At 40.5% G+C, this 17,459-nt stretch overlaps 1 protein-coding gene across 1 annotated transcript in view; it reads right to left on the reverse strand.

Moving 5' to 3' along the window:
* The window catches only part of LOC124788976 (putative lysozyme-like protein), a 161,117-nt gene that overhangs the window by 11,760 nt on the left and 131,898 nt on the right, over positions 1-17,459 (reverse strand). Inside the window, exons 4-6 of the mRNA XM_047256265.1 lie at positions 7,638-7,880; positions 3,959-4,225; positions 1,041-1,208 (exon numbers count right to left, since the gene is read on the reverse strand). Coding sequence (XP_047112221.1) covers positions 1,041-1,208; positions 3,959-4,225; positions 7,638-7,880 — 678 coding nt within the window. The remainder of the gene's footprint in view (positions 1-1,040; positions 1,209-3,958; positions 4,226-7,637; positions 7,881-17,459) is intronic.

Raw genomic sequence — 17,459 nt, forward strand, 5'->3', positions numbered from 1 at the left:
GAATACTAGATACTGTGCACATTAAGCAGGCAGCTGATACAGGAGAATCAGTTGTAATCTTACACTGACACTAAATGTTTATGGTCTTGTGCCATAAATCAACCACTGATGTAAGATCTGAGATCAAATTATAAATCACAGAATAGAAATCTCCAAAATGTTTTAAATCATATGTTATAATAGTTGTCAGTCACATCTTTCAACATATTTTGGATTCATGAGTGTAAGTGTATAAATAGTAATTTCCTTATGGAAAATGTGGAACATCATTCTATTTACTGAACTCCTGGTGTTGTTAACAAATCAACTTAACATGTGGATTTTGCAGTATGATCCAGTCATAGTTACAGAATCTAAAATTGGCCAGTACAGAACATTGGTAAGTGGAAATGGAATAGTGCCAGTGCAAGAAAATAATACAGAATTGGATCAGGACAGACTAATGGGAAAGGTATGGCTTTATAAGAAGCAGCATCAAGTTCTACAACTCCATGTGACTTACAAAGTAGTGGAACTCTGTTACAAAGCTACTGTTATCAAATAAACATGATAAATTGTATGTGAAAATTATAAATAGTGTGAAAAACAATATCAAATACTAGGAAAGAGCAGAACAAACAGCGTAGTTAATAGACTGTAATAGAATAAGTTACTCAAAGATAACAGTCAGGAAAAGACTGCACCAAAATTGAGTAACTTTTGAGATAGCTTTATTGAGCCCTTCAAATTATAAAAACTACAGTCGGATTTGAGAAGAGAAAACTAAAAGTTGTGTAAGTCGGAGACAATTCCAGAAAATAGTGAATGTTATTGTTCCACTTTAAGTTATTTATTGGGATTAAATTTGTTCACAAAAATTCTAGTGTCATAATAAAACCTAACCACTGGTAGATATTGTGGTCTGATGACACCAATATGAACCAGTTGTATGGTAGTATTAAAAGCTGCATATTGCCTGTCAACTAAAGCACATGTACAGAGCCCCACTCCTTGAATGTATGCCACTATGGTGTCAATCATGGTTGTGGTTTGGTCATTACCGCACGGGGAGTAGCATTGTTGGTGGTGAGGCTAGTGACAGTCGTCTGATTGGTGCGGGAGCTGGTGGTGGTTTTCGTCCCAGTAGCAACACCCAGCCCTAGGCTTTCAGTACCAGCCACAACACGGTATACCGTGCCTGCTGCACGCGCTGCACGGTCGGCGGTCCTCTACATCAGTTAGCAACACAGTCTGGTGAGCCTCATCAAACAGAGATATAATATGTATAAAAACAGTGAATTTTCTGATCTCTATCAGTTGTCTGTTTATTGATTTTTCTTGCAACTGCTTAAGTTTCTGGTCTTTCTCTCTGTGTAAATAATTTATACTTAATATTTTCCTATGTCTTAGTAATTGTTAAGCAACTTCTAATTTTTTTAAGGATATTTCTCTTTCATGTTTTCCAGCTAGCTGAGAATGTGAAATAAATTAAATGTAAATTACCCAAAATTATAATGTCATGTGAAGAGAGAAATTTGTTATATGTTTTCAACTTACATATTCCAATTCAGTTTATTAATTATATTTTTCATCCACCTCTTATTTGACAAATATATAGTGCAGTGTCACATTGTAATCGTCAAAGTAGATTTATAACACATAAATCTTATTCCTAAAGTTCTTAATTTAATCATTTTATCACCCTATCTATGTTCAGTCTCTAGTGGTGGAGACTGTCATTTGTGTAGCTGCATGCATCTGTTTAAAAACCTGTACATTCTTCATCTGCATAACACAAAAAAATTGATGACCTGGCATACAACTGCACATGTTAAAATTCTTTTAAAGTTTCGACAGAAGCCTTTTAAGTGTGAAGTTGAACTTCAATTAAATTTTCTAATCTAATAAAAAGTAAGAAATAAATTAAGCTGTTAGAAGAGGAAAATACTATTTTATTCCAAGTCCAGATTGCAAAAACATCCTCAAGAGATCTGCATAAAATGTGGCTTTATTCCCATCACTCATTTTATTTACAAACTTAATTTCTCTGACTGTGAAGGTCTTTTGATTTTTGACTTATATTGTTTATGAAAATAAAAAAATGTCATTTTCCTTTTCCTTTTAGTAGTGTTGTCAATTTACTGCTTCTTCATTTCTCTGTCTCATATCATTCCTTCATATGCCACTATCTGTTTCTACTCTGCAATGCATTACAATGGTGTGAATGTATAAAGGGAGCTAAGTGATGCATTCTGCACAAAAAGGATAGAGAATACTTTGTGGCATCACCAGCGTGATCTCTGTCTCCATTCCATGTCACATGCCCCAGCTGTTCCCTACTCTGGTAACTGGCAATGCTCAAGTGGGTGACATGCCAGACCACCTGTTCTGCTTCTTACTCTCCATAAAATTATTATATGCTCAGAAAACACGCATTGTCACTTATTAAGATAATATTTGCCATGTTTGGTCTATGCCACCCATGACACTAATTAAGCTAATTACTCTCACCATCCCTAAACTAACACAAATACGAACACTAGATGTACTACATGCACCCCAAAGCACACGCTACCGACTTTGGCAACCGAATGATGACATTGGCTGGAGCTTCATATACACTACTACTTGCCACTGGGAATTCCCCCTCCCCCAACCTGCTCCACTCACTTTCTTATGTGCACACCACTACAGCAGTGATTTAATTTCTTTTTCCCTCAGTTGGGTTATCCCCCCCACCCCCCATCTCCAAAACAGACACATACACACACATTTTTTTGACACTGTTGACTTCTAACTTTTTTTCCAAAGTGCATTCAAGTGGTTCTTTTTCCCCTGCAAACCAAAGATCACAATTTGAAAAAGCTACAAATATTGAAGATAGAAAGGCTATATTCCTCCTGTTTGGTAACTCAGCTGATAATGTTTTGTGAGGGTCAGTGAATCCTTCTGTCAGACATTATTATGAAATCATGCTATTTAATGTTAAGTGGAAGACTGAATACAACACTCATTCATGGTGATAATTGTCAGATATTTGATACAGGGGCAAATGCCTGTCACCCAAATTCTGTTCACAGCCTGTATGCTTTTCCTATGTTCTGGTTTGCTTAGCTCTGCAGTAATGCAGCCCTGTAAAATCCCTGTGACTGGTCTGTTTTATATTATCTTCATTTATTTACAATTACATTTCACACTGCTCCAAGACTAGCTGTACAATATCTCCGTGACTCACTGACCTTCCTAGCTCTTTTAAGCCATACATATCTCATGTTTAGAGAATGTCAGTATAAACAACAAATATTTTTGAAGACAATGATACTAATATCCATCAAGAATACATTTTTATAATGGCTCTTTTAATTGGTTAGTGGATTACTCTAAATGTCTTAATAAACCTTAGAGTGTATTTATTTCATTAACAGCTGAACATAAATTTTTGATTCTATAACTGATTTTAATGTATCATTTAACTTCCACTGGGTATACTGTAAAATACTTCAGCCTTCATATATTCTCCAGCTTTTCAGATCTTTTGGCCAGCTTTGTAGCTCCAACAGTAATCATCATGTGTTAACCCTGCTACCAGAGGCTGAGTGACTAATCCGTAATTTGTGTATTCAGACAGAAATCACTGCATTATTTCAAACATTCAGACATAGCAAGGTATATGTAACAATGGTGTGTGTGTGTGTGTGTGTGTGTGTGTGTGTGTGTGTGAGAGAGAGAGAGAGAGAGAGAGAGAGAGAGAGAGAGAGAGAGAGAGAGAGAGAGAGAGAGGGAGAGAGACGGAGGGAGGGAGAGAGGGAGAGGGGATTAACCATATAACAAAATGGTCATTTACAGTATTTCTGTTTGCAGGAGTTAGAATGATGGTGGAAGGTTGTTGTTAAGTAGCTTTGCCAGGACAGATTTTTTGAAAGTTGCCAAAAATGTCTCACAGACACTCACCTCAATTAGTACCAAGACTGAGACTTACCCGAATGATATCAAAGAGGAAGTTTCCAGATCCGCCACCTGAGCCTCCAGTGCCAGCAGAAGCTCCAAACCCAAAGTTGATCAACCGTTTGTTGCGGTCAGCCTCCTCAGAATCTGCATCAGCTGCAGGTGCAGGTGCAGCATTGTCACTGGGTGCACTGTTGCCTCCACTTGCTGCCAGTTCTTGGTCCTCACCATACTGGACACGAACTTCACTCTGCTGGGATTCTGCCCCAGACAGCTGATTCTCTTCAGGATTTAATTCCGTCTGTAGAGGCACCAGGTACACAGACACTAAGTGCCTATTGTATATTTGATTCAGTTATGATATATGACGCAGCACATAGCACAGATGCCTGTTTCATCTAGCTGTGTGTACTACACAGTAAATGACTACAAAAGCATAAGACTGTTGTATATATCTAGAGAAGAGTGTGTGGAATGACAAGCTGTGCATTGCTCCCGACTAATGTTGCATTCTAAACTTTTCTTGTTTGTGTGCAAAAATTCCATTCTGTCTGTATAAAATTGTGTTTGGTTTGCATGTGTGCTGAAGAGAGTAAGAATCATTTGCAGACATATCACTAGGACTAGGATGATTTTATAGACATTTTATAATGAAGTGAAATGTTGGACTGTTTGAAATAATAATTTATGTACTTGAGAAAAAAGCATTTAAAAGTCATTATATGTGGTGAGACGTGCTCTGTCAGTTTATTCCTCCCAGATAATTTGAGGACAAGGAGGAGGAGGACAGGTTAGATGTCCTGTCTGTCATTCTCACATGAAACTTTGTAATGAAGCATTTAAGTTGACTAAAAATCATGTTTCACAAAAAGAAACTAAATTTATATGATAAGTAACAAATTTCTGATGCTGCAGGCATATTTGTCATCAACTGTTTCTAACTCACATTCAGTAACTGAAAAGGTACATAAAAAACTAGCAAAATTCAAAACTATACTAAAAATCAAAAATTTATTTCACAATAATATGTCATCAAATACAATTAACATTCTAAAACAGAGTAACAAACCATAATAAAATTAAATATCTGACACATTTTCTACAATATCACACATTATCGGATTTATAGATGACTTTCTCTTGACAACTGCTGAATAAATGTGGTGTTTATTGAATGGCTTGTTTTCTAGCTTTGTCTGTGACATCAGCTGAACCAGCACAAACAATCAAGATGACAGTTAGTCCAGTAATATGATGATAAGTTTCCCAAACATGTCATGAAATGTTCTGCAGTTCTTTCAATGAGATGTCTTATCAAGCAAAACAAAGCAGCCAGAGACAACTGTTAATAAAGTGACTGATGACATACAAACCTTGTCAACATCAAGCAAGCAGTTAGAAGACACACAATCCCATATCTGTCAATCATATGGGAGGAAACATACAAGCTGTTACTGCCATCATTAGATGCCTGTTAGATGAATTCAGATATTGAATCTGTCAGTCATATGAGGAGAAATATGTTCACTGCCGAAAGGAAGCAAACAAATGACAGAGCTCTCATTTCAGTTTTGTGTATTGTATGGTTTTTGTTTGAAGTGAAGTTGGTGTAACTGCAGTGTGCATTAGTATACGTAATACATGATAAACCATTTCCTTAATTTATTTCTGTTGAAAGAATGATTATTACTTATATGTTTAATCTTGCAAGTCAACGTTACAATACATAAAATGGAGGTTATTTTACTTTTGTTATTATTACAGTATATGTTTAGAGCTGTGTAACAAAAGATAGAAGAAATCAGTGAGTTAAATACTGAAAAGTTAGTCCATTGCTACAGTACACCACTGACAATTTCACAAAATAAAGGAGGTTATTTCTGGAGATCTAAAGAATAACAAAAATGTTTTCAAGTTTTACACATAATACGTTCAAAGTATTGTACTCAGACAGTCCACACCAACACCGTGAGATTAAAAATGGTGCAGAGCTTCAACAGTTGTTAGTCATTAAAAACGAGCAAGAAAGCAATTTTCAAAATGTTAAAAATTGTAAGGATGCATTCAGATTGTGAGAACAGACCAACACCAGGATGTCACAGAACAATAGCCATAAGCCTGTATTCGAACAATTTGTACATATTTCAAATAATTTACAATACATTCTCCTAAGTATTTGAGTTTATTTGAAACTTATAATCTTAATGAGGTTTGTATTTCTATAAACAAAGGCCGTATGTATGCATAAAGGAATAACACCCAAATACAACTGCTATGTACATCCACTGCTGTCATTTACATTTCTCATATAAATAAATTAGTACCATACATAAATTTTGTTAGTCTGTTAAGATATATTTGGGACTATAATCAATAAATATAGTGTATGAAGTACTCAGAAAGTTTAGCACTGGGAAGATGACAGGCATTTTCTCAACATTGTTCTTATAATAAGCAATGATATTATACATATTTTACTTCTTTGCAGATGTTTTGCCCTCTCATCATCCATCCCAGTACTAAACTGAAAGTTACTAGTGTGCCAGGGCATGCATGTAAGTGAGGTATAAACAGTATTATTTGAGAGTTTACAAAAAAATGTATGTTGACGTAGATACAAAGTTCGATTACAAGTGAATCTGCCACTGTTCTTTCAAAGTCTATGGGAATGTACACAGTAGAAAGAGACATAATATAGCTTCAGTAAATTAAATTCAATATCTACGTGAACATACACTGCTAACAACTGTGCAGGAGAGAGGAGACTGACCAGATACTCCACAGATATGGACCTTTAAATTGTGAAAAAATTGCTTGCAAATTTGTGCGTATTGTTCAAGCAGTGAGCAAAATACTTTTTTCATCAGGATCAAAATAAACTTACTGCCAGACAAGTCAACACACACTTGTGTGCTTCTAAGTGATTGTTAAGTTGGTGCAACTAAGGAAAAATGTCTAACAAACACATTAGTGTCAAGAAAGTATACAAATATACAAGTGTGTACTCCTTTGATGTAGATCAGTAGTAGATATGATCAAAAAACTGTATTGTATCTAGACTCAATCTGCAATTTGCAACAATATGTACACTTTGGGAGTAGCACTCAGTGTATCTTTGCTCAAATTATGTTGTACACATTAAAACAACTGATTTTTTGTCCAGCATGTTGTTTGAATATCTTTATGCTTATATGGTACTTTATAAGCATATTACAGACCTTTTATTTATGACTGATGACTGTATTCGCTTTGGGAGTACCACAAGTGATTTAAAAAATAATCTTACCATATTTCTGATAAATGAGCACTTTCCCTATATTACATTGACACAACGTATGGTTGTTTTGTGGTCATCTGTATGTTCTGCAGCAGCTTCTCAGATACTGATTGAAGCTTTCAGCAAATTCCACTTTCTTTTTTTTTTTTGCCTTTGCAGAAATTTTAAGGAAAGTAATAAATTATTTCAATAAATGTGCCACTGTCAACAAATTTGGTCAATTCTGTGCTCTCCTGTAACAGCTGTGTCCTATAAGACCCTTGTTAGGAAAGAGGTGTGTGTGTGTGTGTGTGTGTGTGTGTGTGTGTGTGTGTGTGTGTGTGTGTGTGTGTGTGTGTATTTGTGTTTATGTGTAGTCAAATTATGAAAATCTTTATTTGTTTGTCGGTGGTGTGTATCTTTTTGCTGGCTGTATGTATACACTGGTAGTCTATGCCGGGGGGGAGGTGAGCTCTTCGACGTCAGATGACTCGGTGCCTGGTTGTTCAGTGTCCTCGCCCTCTTCCTCCTCGAAGGGCGGGTATGTTGGCAATGTAATGCTGATGCGCCTGCTGCCCCCATCGCCTGAGGAGCCTCCGCCACTGCGGTTGCCGCCTCCCAGCAGACCACCTCTCAGCACCAGCCGACCGATTACTCGGAATAAGTACTGAGTGATCATTTGGATTTTCCTATCGATTATCTAGAAGCAAAGACGAGCTATTGGTATTCTATTCATCAATTGCACATGTTCCGATATTCCCTTGTCCCTCGCTGTCCAGTGTCCTTTGCTGAGGACCTGATTGTGGATGTCTAGCAGACAGTTTCTCTTTACTACTGTCTGTAATATCAGTCAAAACTGATGGCCCTACTGCCCTATAACACAGGATGGAATGTCTCACAAAAAAGGTAGTCATATGGGGCAGCTGGATATCAGCATAATTTCTCATATCAAATGACAGCGAATATAAATCATTTTGCAGAGATTTAAATCCTACCTCATAGTTCTGCTAAAAGGAAAAGTGGGATGGGGTTCTAGCCTAAGGGAAAAACTGATGCAACTTTTTATGATCACTAGAGCAGTCCTGTAGAGATGCAGGGAAGCTACCCTACGTTCACTCATTCTCGTCCAAATAATTCCAATTTGAAGTTGTGTCAATACAGAATGGCTGGCTCATTTCAGTCTAATAGAAGATATTTCAGAAACATTTTAAAAATCTGAAAATTTTGCGCGGTACAACTGATGTGGTTGGTTGGGCAACGGCATCTGATAGATCATTTGCTGTGAAACTTTTTATTTTGTTTGAAACTGTAGGACAGTTTAATCAAAAATTATTCACTAATGGGTCGAATCATAACAGATGTAGGATGTTGCTGTTGAGAAAAAATGATTTATAAGAGATTAATCTTACTACATGTGTATGTACATGCCATTGCCTTATTCTCTAAGCTGCTGAGAACGCATGACAGAATAAAACATATGTACTGCAAGGAAGTATTTCCACTAAATAGGTTTATCGCTTGCATTTTTCTTTCTCATTGGCAACGTATTGAAAGTGAAACACAGATATGTCCATTATTCTAGGAAATGGAAGGAGATAGAGTGAAGACAGTTTATTGTGATCTAGAGGCATATCGTGCTCAGCAACTGCAAGTGCTCTGTTTCTGCATCTTGTAAATCTCCAGATATACGTCCCCGAAATATTGCCCCAGATGCACAGCACCACTTTTGACTGCAATGCAACTGCAATTTGAATGGCCTGAAAAATAAAAATGCCATGACGTGGGACTAGAAATATCGTCAGATCGTTCCTCTGTCCTTCACATTGTGCACAGCTTGACAATCTATGCCATAAATCAGCGACTCCCAAACTTCTTTGATCACAGAACCTCAAAAATGACATCCACGGCTTTACTGAATCCAGAACTCATGCTGCACTTCATCAATTTTCAGAGCCAGCCCCTTGATTGATTCTTGCTTATTTTGAATTGCACATAGAAACATGGAATAGTGACTTTCCAGCATCGTATAAATCGATTTTTACTTTATTTGTTTATATAATTGACACGCAATTTTTTCCATGATTGACCAAAGGTGCTTTAAAAGGTTGAGGTTTTGTGGGAAGCAGTTTGTGAACCGCTGTCATTAAAAACCGTTACGCCTTCGTTCGCATTGCTGCGGCGAGGAGTCGGCCGCCCCCTCTTCACTCAGCATATAGCGACAGCGCGGGATCGTTGGCTGCATCAAAGTAGCTCGTGACGTCTTCCTGCTCAGCAGCCAAGGTCGCTTCTGGCGCCGGCTGCCCGCCGCTGCGGCCGCTGTCCAGAATCCTCTGGCTCAACGCGCGGAAAACGGCCTGAGTGACCGGTGGGATCTGATTATCGATTGTCTAGAATCAGAGAAGTGTCTTTGTTTGGTGTCTTGTCCAGTCTGGTCCAACCAACTGACTTTAGCTTCTCAAGAGTAGGATGGGAAGCCCCAGCCCACGGTGGTAATTATGTCTCATTAATTAAATAGACGGGTAGGAGAAGAGCAAAGACCACCAAATTACTCGGAAAAAAAAGTTCCCGTATTTTTCAGCAGAGATGATATCGACATTTCGATGCCTACAGTCCGATTAAAATTACTAGATAGTTGACACTTCACGGGCTCGAGCTGGTTTCCTCCAATTGGAGCGCTCAACATCACGCCCGAACCCTTCGCCGTTGCCAAACTGCCACAACGATCGGTCAGTTCATCTTGTCAGGCATTCTTTCTCGTTGTGTTTGGATTCCGAATTCTAGATCTGGCCCATTAATTTCGCATTTCATCAAACATGATAACCACACACACACACACACACACACACACACACACACACACACACACACGCACCCGCGCGCGCGCGACACTAACCAAACGCTACTAGAGCGTTGCACAATACACGCGATTCAGCGTCATGTACGCACGGAGTCGGTTTACATTAGGAAAGTTTCGCATGACATTATGCGAAGCCGAAGGTTTTAAAGGCTGCAATTAATCGTTGATACTGGACTATCAGAATCATAAATTAAACAAGTTAAGGCATCGTAGTGTAGTGGTTAGCGCATTGGCCTATTTTGTAAAAATTCGTAGTTCGAAACTCGTATATCACAGTGAATATTTGAATACTTTTCATTTGTAAGTCTAATAAAAGGACTTTCATTGTTATTTTTGTTCAGTTAATCGACTTAAATACATTTTTAAAATTTTTAAAACTTTGCCATGTCATTTTCATTATCGTACTGATTTTTTTATTTGCCTTTATTTTTTTCCCTAAATTCTTTTTCTTTCATTTGGAATCTGCCAGTATCGTTTATAATCTACAGCTAAGTACCAATCAGGACTGCTCATTGGTTGGTAAAGCGGCTGTTCGTGTAGCCAGTGTGAGGGTAGCTTCAGGTAACCAATGAATGATAGCGAGAAATGCAGTTTGTTTTTTATCGTTTAAACTTAAATTTTTGTCTTGAGTTTGCTCGTAGAGGTTAGCTTTAATCCCCCTGAAGAAAACGGTCGTGGTTTAATAGGTATGCCGCTGATTACTGACCGCCGTTTTCTCCGATACATTGTACATCAAGAGGTTGTGGTAAGGTTTGGACGTGAGTTTAAATTCAGGGCTACAAAATGCCTCGTGTTCCGCAGTTCAGTGGAACAACAGGAAGGCCTTTTCAGGTTAAAAATTCCGTGACAGCCGTGTGACATGGGGCGTTGTCATGATGCAGCATATACTTGTCTGCAGTGTCTGGTCTCACTCGATTCACCCTTTTCCTGAGTCTTTCAAGGACATCTTTGTAAAACATTTCACTGACAGTTTGTTCTGTAGGAACAAGTTCCTTATGCACGATACTCCTACTGTCAAAAAAACGAAGCAGTATTGTTTTGATCTTTGATTTGCTCATTCGTTTTTTTTCTTTTTTTTCGGTCGACGAGATGGCACACGTTCGACGCTCTCGTCCGTTCTTGAACTTAAATGTCAGCCTGAGCGAGGTTCATCTTCAACGTGTTTTCTGTCTTGCATAAATGATTTGTGCAAGCGAAAACCTTATGCCCTTAATAAGAAATGTTCACCGAGTGAGGTGCCACAGTGGCTAGCACACTGGCTTTGCATTCGGGAGGACGACGGTTCAATCCCGCATCCGGCCATCCTGACGTAGGTTTTCCGTGATTTCCCTAAATCCCTCCAGGCAAATGCCGGCATGGTTCCTTTGAAAGGGCACGGCCGACTTCCTCCCCCGTCCTTCTCTGATCCAATGAGACTGATGACCTCGCTCTCTGGTCTCCTCCTCCAAACAACCCAACCCAGCCCTGCCCAACCCAAGAAATGTTCCCCATAGACCTGTTTCAACTTTTCAAGGGTCACAGTCGCGGATTCCCAGAGTTTCACTCAAAACTTGATGGGATAACTTTGCACTAAACTCCGATGTTCCATTTTCGGAACACACAACGAAAACACAATTTCATTAGTGGCGCTCTAAAAAATCACGTGATGGCTGTACGAACCTGAAACTCGGGCAGAGCATCTGGATGGTACGAACTACCAGTCTACACTAGTATAACAACACAGCGTTTCCAGATCGCTCGCAGTGTAGTCAGTCTCATCACTTTTCTCAAACACTTCGTATGCTGACCAACTTTTCATCGTTTGCACCTCACTGAAATCTGCGGTACTGCAAAATAGCACATGACAATTCAATGCTAAGTTTTTGGTCAGTTATGCTTACGGTTTACACTGTAATCCTATATCATACGGACGTGGAATGTCTGTGACTACGCGCCAATAAAGTATACACACCTCTTGGATCTGTGAACATCTGTGTTGAACAATGTAGAATGGGAAATATTAGCCTGAAGACTTAAATTTCTGGCGAGTTCAAGTGAAGAAAAGAACTTTTATGTAGATAAAATCTCGCGAATCTATGGATACGTTGTCGCAACTGCCAGAGAGTCGGTACATCAGTTATTCGTCCATAGGCACCATCTTGCTGTAGGATGTTCTGCCGTAGGTTGTCTGCCTCCCCCCCCCCCGTTCCCCCCCCTGCCCTACCTTAACCATACCATACGGTGGCACAACCCTCTAATGTATTCATGAACATTATGCGAATTTTAGAAGGGGCTCTTTTTTTTTATTTGTAAGGTCTGACCGGTCGCGAAATGGTAACCGCAGTGAAAAATCAAAAAGTTTTATTTGCAACATTTAGCTACACCTTCCAGCTACTTCTCTACACAGTCATCGCTCCGTCAGACATTTGTCTTAGCACTGTACCAACATTCCCACACCCTCATCATAGAAGGCAGATGCCCGTGCTTTTCGCCAATTCCCTACGCTGGTTTGCATCTCGTTGTCTGTGCCAAAATGCTGTTATAATAGCCAGCGTTTCATGTCTGAAAAGAGATGAAAACCAGAGAGATCCAAGTCCGGGCTTTATGGTAAGTGATCGGGAGGTTCTGTTGTCTTAGGCATCTTTACATGCTCACTGTGTGCTCAGAACTGAAAAATGCGACGTGATGCGATCGACGGGCATACCAGAGACTCCACGCAATACATTTCACTTTAGCTTCAATTTTGCGACCGATCAAATCTTTAAAAAAGAATAGCCCTCGTACAAAGAGGTAGTCACAATACTTTCCGATGTGAAGGCGGAGTTTACCACTGTTTCGCGTGCAACGTTTATGAAGATCTCTTTATGCTTCATTTATGAATTCTGTGGTTCAGGGGGCGACTCATCGGCGTTAGACCTGCACCTCAGTTTCTCTGGCACTTCTACTATGAATGCAGGAAGGTTGGCATTAAACGTCTGGTCGACGACGGGGTTATTAGACACGGATCACAAACTATGTTATTTCCTTGCATTTGCCTTAAGACATTTAGGGAAATCAAGGAAAACACAAACCAGGATGACTGGAGGGGGATTTGAAGAGTCGCCATGCCGAATGTGTGTTCAATGTCTTAACCATTGTGCAACCTCGCTGAGTGGTGCTTTCATGGAGGTTTGTTGTAAACTTTCATAAAGGACCTACGGTACATTTCTGCCTATATAACGCTGCAGCTAGTGTTGAAGATGAACGATATAGCATTTGACGCTAGACATCCACAGACAGCATGGACCAACGAGAGACAGGGACAGACCAAGTATTTCTAGACGAGGCTTGCCGTTTGCAGCAGAGCTTCAACGAAGGTCAAACAGGTTTTCAAGAAAAAATTGACAAGAACCAATCATAACTACCTACTGCTGTTAATCGTCTGAGACAGAGATAAGAATTACAAAGAGTACTGCCTACGTGAAATGGAAACATATTTGTATCTAAAGTTGTAAGTAGCGGAGTCGACAGTTTCCACAACCAGGAGACCAAAACAGAAGTTAATACATTTCAGTTACAACTAGGAAAGAAATGGAGTTCGGGTTTTTATTGTGGCAATCTATGCTAATGATGGTTAAGTTGTCGATGCAAGAAATAAATATTGGGAAACTGAGTCAGCATCTGGTTAGTTCATGAGATTAATGTGTATATAATAAACAAAATACTGTGTCGTAAGGGGAACTATTGGTGGTGAATAAGAAGGTGGGGAATCAGTGACTGAGGTACACTATTAATATGTTTAAATAAATTTGTTATAAAATGTCTACTCAGCTACTAAACCGTTGGTTTTGCATTCTTTACAAACGAAACTGTTTGCGGTTTAACGTGTAAGCTAAAGAGGCTGACTTCGATGGAAGCTGGAAGTACGAATGTATCTCCCGTTTGGATCTATTTCCATTCTTGTGGACGACTTTTTGTCTGATTGACTGTTCTGTCATGAGTACTAACATTAATTAAAAGAATGTATGATGAATCTTTTCTATGTTCAAAATTTACCAGGTGGTTGGAGAACAAGACCCGTGCATGCGTGACCGAAGGAACACTGCGATGTACTTCTGAATAACACAGGCATTGCAATATCTGAATCATCCGCCAACACTGGACAGGCAGTTTTCAATTAAAATGTTCTCCTGTGCAGGTATATAGGTAATGAATGTACGACTGCAAGTTGTAGACACATGGTTGACGACATATGGAAGTTTGGTTCTGGCCGTAAGTCGTGCTCGGATAGTCTAATGGTAAGGCGACCGCTGATAACTGGGAAATCCGGGTTTGTGATTCGGTCCGACACAAACTTTCACTGTTATCATTCCATTATACAGCTGATGGTTGCCCATATTCGGAATTACGAACACATTTCATGTGTTTCATAATGGTTGTAGTCGCCGCAGTACCTGTTCCTTCAGAGATGTATGCATATCCGAAGAAACATTGCTTAGTACTTCTGGAGAGGCACTGCACGTCTTGCAGTGGTCCGTACTGGAAATGGTGGCTATTCAGGCTTTTGACGGGTGGTCATGTCTGTGTGACTGGACAGTGTATGTTTATTTCAACATTCTCTTGTTCAGATGCCACCCTTTCTTATAAGTCTTGATGACAAATGTGGTGTCACCGCCAGACACCACACTTGCTAGGTGGTAGCCTTTAAATCGGCCGCGGTCCGTTAGTATACGTCGGACCCGCGTGTCGCCACTATCAGTGATTGCAGACCGAGCGCCGCCACACGGCAGGTCTAGTCTAGAGAGACTCCCTAGCACTCGCCCCAGTTGTACAGCCGACTTTGCTAGCGATGGTTCACTGACTACATTTGCAGAGACGATAGTTTAGTATAGCCTTCAGCTACGTCATTTGCTACGACCTAGCAAGGCGCCATATTCAGTTACTATTCTGAACAGATGATATTGTGAATCATGTACCGTCAAGAGCGACGTTCATCATTAATGGTTTAAAGTTAAGTATGAAACTAATTCCGTCCGCTTTCTGAATTCTAATTCCTTCTCATGTTCCAGACCTCACGTCAGTATAGTTCTTCCCTCCTCACGCCAGCCTGCGTGAGCTAAAACGCGTGCATTTCGGACTCTTCTAGTAACACGGTGTTGGCTCTTCAGCCAACACAACAATAAATATGCTGTGGAGAGTGCTGTGATAATAGCAGCGTTCACAGGACTGCAGGTATACTTTCCTGGTTCAAGCATTGCATCAAACCAGCTAAATCGTCCGATCTCAATCCCGTAACAAATATATGGGACTATCTGGAGCAGGGTAAAACTTAGCGAACAACTTCCCCTCAATTTCTTAGCTCTACAGCATGAAATCTTCAGTGGGTGGCTTCGGCTGTATGTGGATTCTGTTCTTCGCCAAAATGAGGTCATTATCTCAGAAGTAGACGTGGTGTTACGAGAAGTGATGCCTGCAGTGGGTGAGCAGTTTTAGTCCGTTGCGTTTAGTATCTGTACTCTAAGCACGTTTAATACAACAGTTGCAGTGGGACTGGCCAACCGTTGAGCGCACTGTCGCGGCAGCTGCGCCGTGCGATGTGTCCGCGCAGCGTGCGTTACCTCGCTTTCTAGAGCGCGCGGCTGCCTGAAATACGAGCGGCCTGCTCTGCTGCTCTCCGCGGCTTTCCCGCGCTGGCCGCCTGCCTGGCAGGCCGCTGGCCACACCACTGCTCGCCGCCCGCTTTCCAAACCGCGCCCACAACCGCTGTCTCCTTCTCCCTCCTGCAGCTCAGAAACTGACGCCACTCACTGCTGCCACGTATGTGTGGGACAGTCCTTAAACACACCGGGGTGATAAAAGGCACGGAATAGCGAAATGCACATATACAGATCGCTGCAATATCGTGACACAGAAGGTATAGACGGAGAGTGCATTGGCAGAGCTGTCATTTATACAGGGTGAAAAGTATTTAAACCGACAAACTGTGGGAGGTTGTAGGGGTCATCAAAATAAATATTTTTCCCTAATGTCATTTTTTCCTATGAGGAATATTTAAACCGGTAGAGGAAGATTTCTCTGGCGGCAAATTAATTAAACCAACAAACACTTTCCCATTTTTTTAATGACCAAGAGACAACACCTTAACCGTTGTGTACATAGTTCCGCGTAGTCAGCGCGTACACAACTTTTCCACTAGAGCGCGGCCCGCTGAGCACAACAGCAGGGGCAGCGCTCGATCCGTCTCCGCACTACGAGATGACGCTGCCATAGAGGCGGACAAATTCTGCTTCCGCCGATCCGCGTATTAATATGTAACGCAGCCAATGAGATTGCTGCTAACGTAGAACCTTTTCTCCTCGCGGATCACACTCGCGCAGTGATACATGAAAGCGCGAGGTATTATAACGAGTGTACAGACCTCCAATTAGTCAGTCTGCATTTGTCTGCACCAGTTTGTACCAGTCTGCATTAGTCTGTACCAGTCTATAGTCAAGTTCCAGTCTGCGCCTAGTAAGATTACCATATTCATGTACATAATGTATTGACACTTTTGTCAAGTATCAGAGATATATGTGAGAATAAGATTAACGTACCAATACCAAAGGAACTTCAGATTGTCAATTGTAAATAGCATCCAGAACCAAGTTAAGTAATTTTTATGCTTGTTATTATTTTAATAAATGTTCCTGAAAATTAATCAATTTCTGTTTAAAGTTGGTCACCGTCAATCTGCTACTCTAAGCGTGCAAGTGGCATTTCTATCGTCTGACCTAACGGCAGAAGATAAACACGCCACAATAACACCACGAGACATATTGCTGACACTCGCCTACTTCGTTAGAGCGACAAGTCAAATAATCTGATGGTGTGTGTACTGAAGGTCTTACAGTACGCACACCACATTAACACAACCCAATTTTAATTACAGTAGATTTTTAAAAATGCCTCCATTGACACGTAAACAAAGGTTACACCATCAGATCATGTTCTGTCTGACACGGGCAAAAACCCCAGGAGTATCCTGAATTGTTCCTGCTGCTGCTACTATCCGGGCAACCAGATCCTCTTCTGATGCAACAGGGGTTGCGTAAACAAGGTTGCGCATTTCTCCCCATACAAAAAAGTCCAGAGGGGACATATCTGGGGATCGAGCAGGCCATGGTACAAGACCACCTCTGCCAATCCACGTTTCTGGGAACTGTCGGTCCAGGAACCGACGCACACGACGACTGAAATGTGCCGGCGTCCCGTCATGTTGGAACCACATGCGTTATCTTGTAGGGAGCGGGACGTCTTCCAGCAATTTTGGCAATGCTCTGGCGAGAAAATTGCAATAGTGCCTGCCATTTAATGGCCTAGGTAGCAGATACGGTCCAATTAAACAGTCCCCAACAACACCGACCCACACTTTAAGGAAGAACCGCACTTGATGAGAGCTAGCAACTGTGGCATGTGGGTTATCCT

Source organism: Schistocerca piceifrons, chromosome 3, assembly GCF_021461385.2.
Source record: "Schistocerca piceifrons isolate TAMUIC-IGC-003096 chromosome 3, iqSchPice1.1, whole genome shotgun sequence".
In the NCBI taxonomy this organism is placed as follows: Eukaryota; Metazoa; Arthropoda; class Insecta; order Orthoptera; family Acrididae; genus Schistocerca; species Schistocerca piceifrons.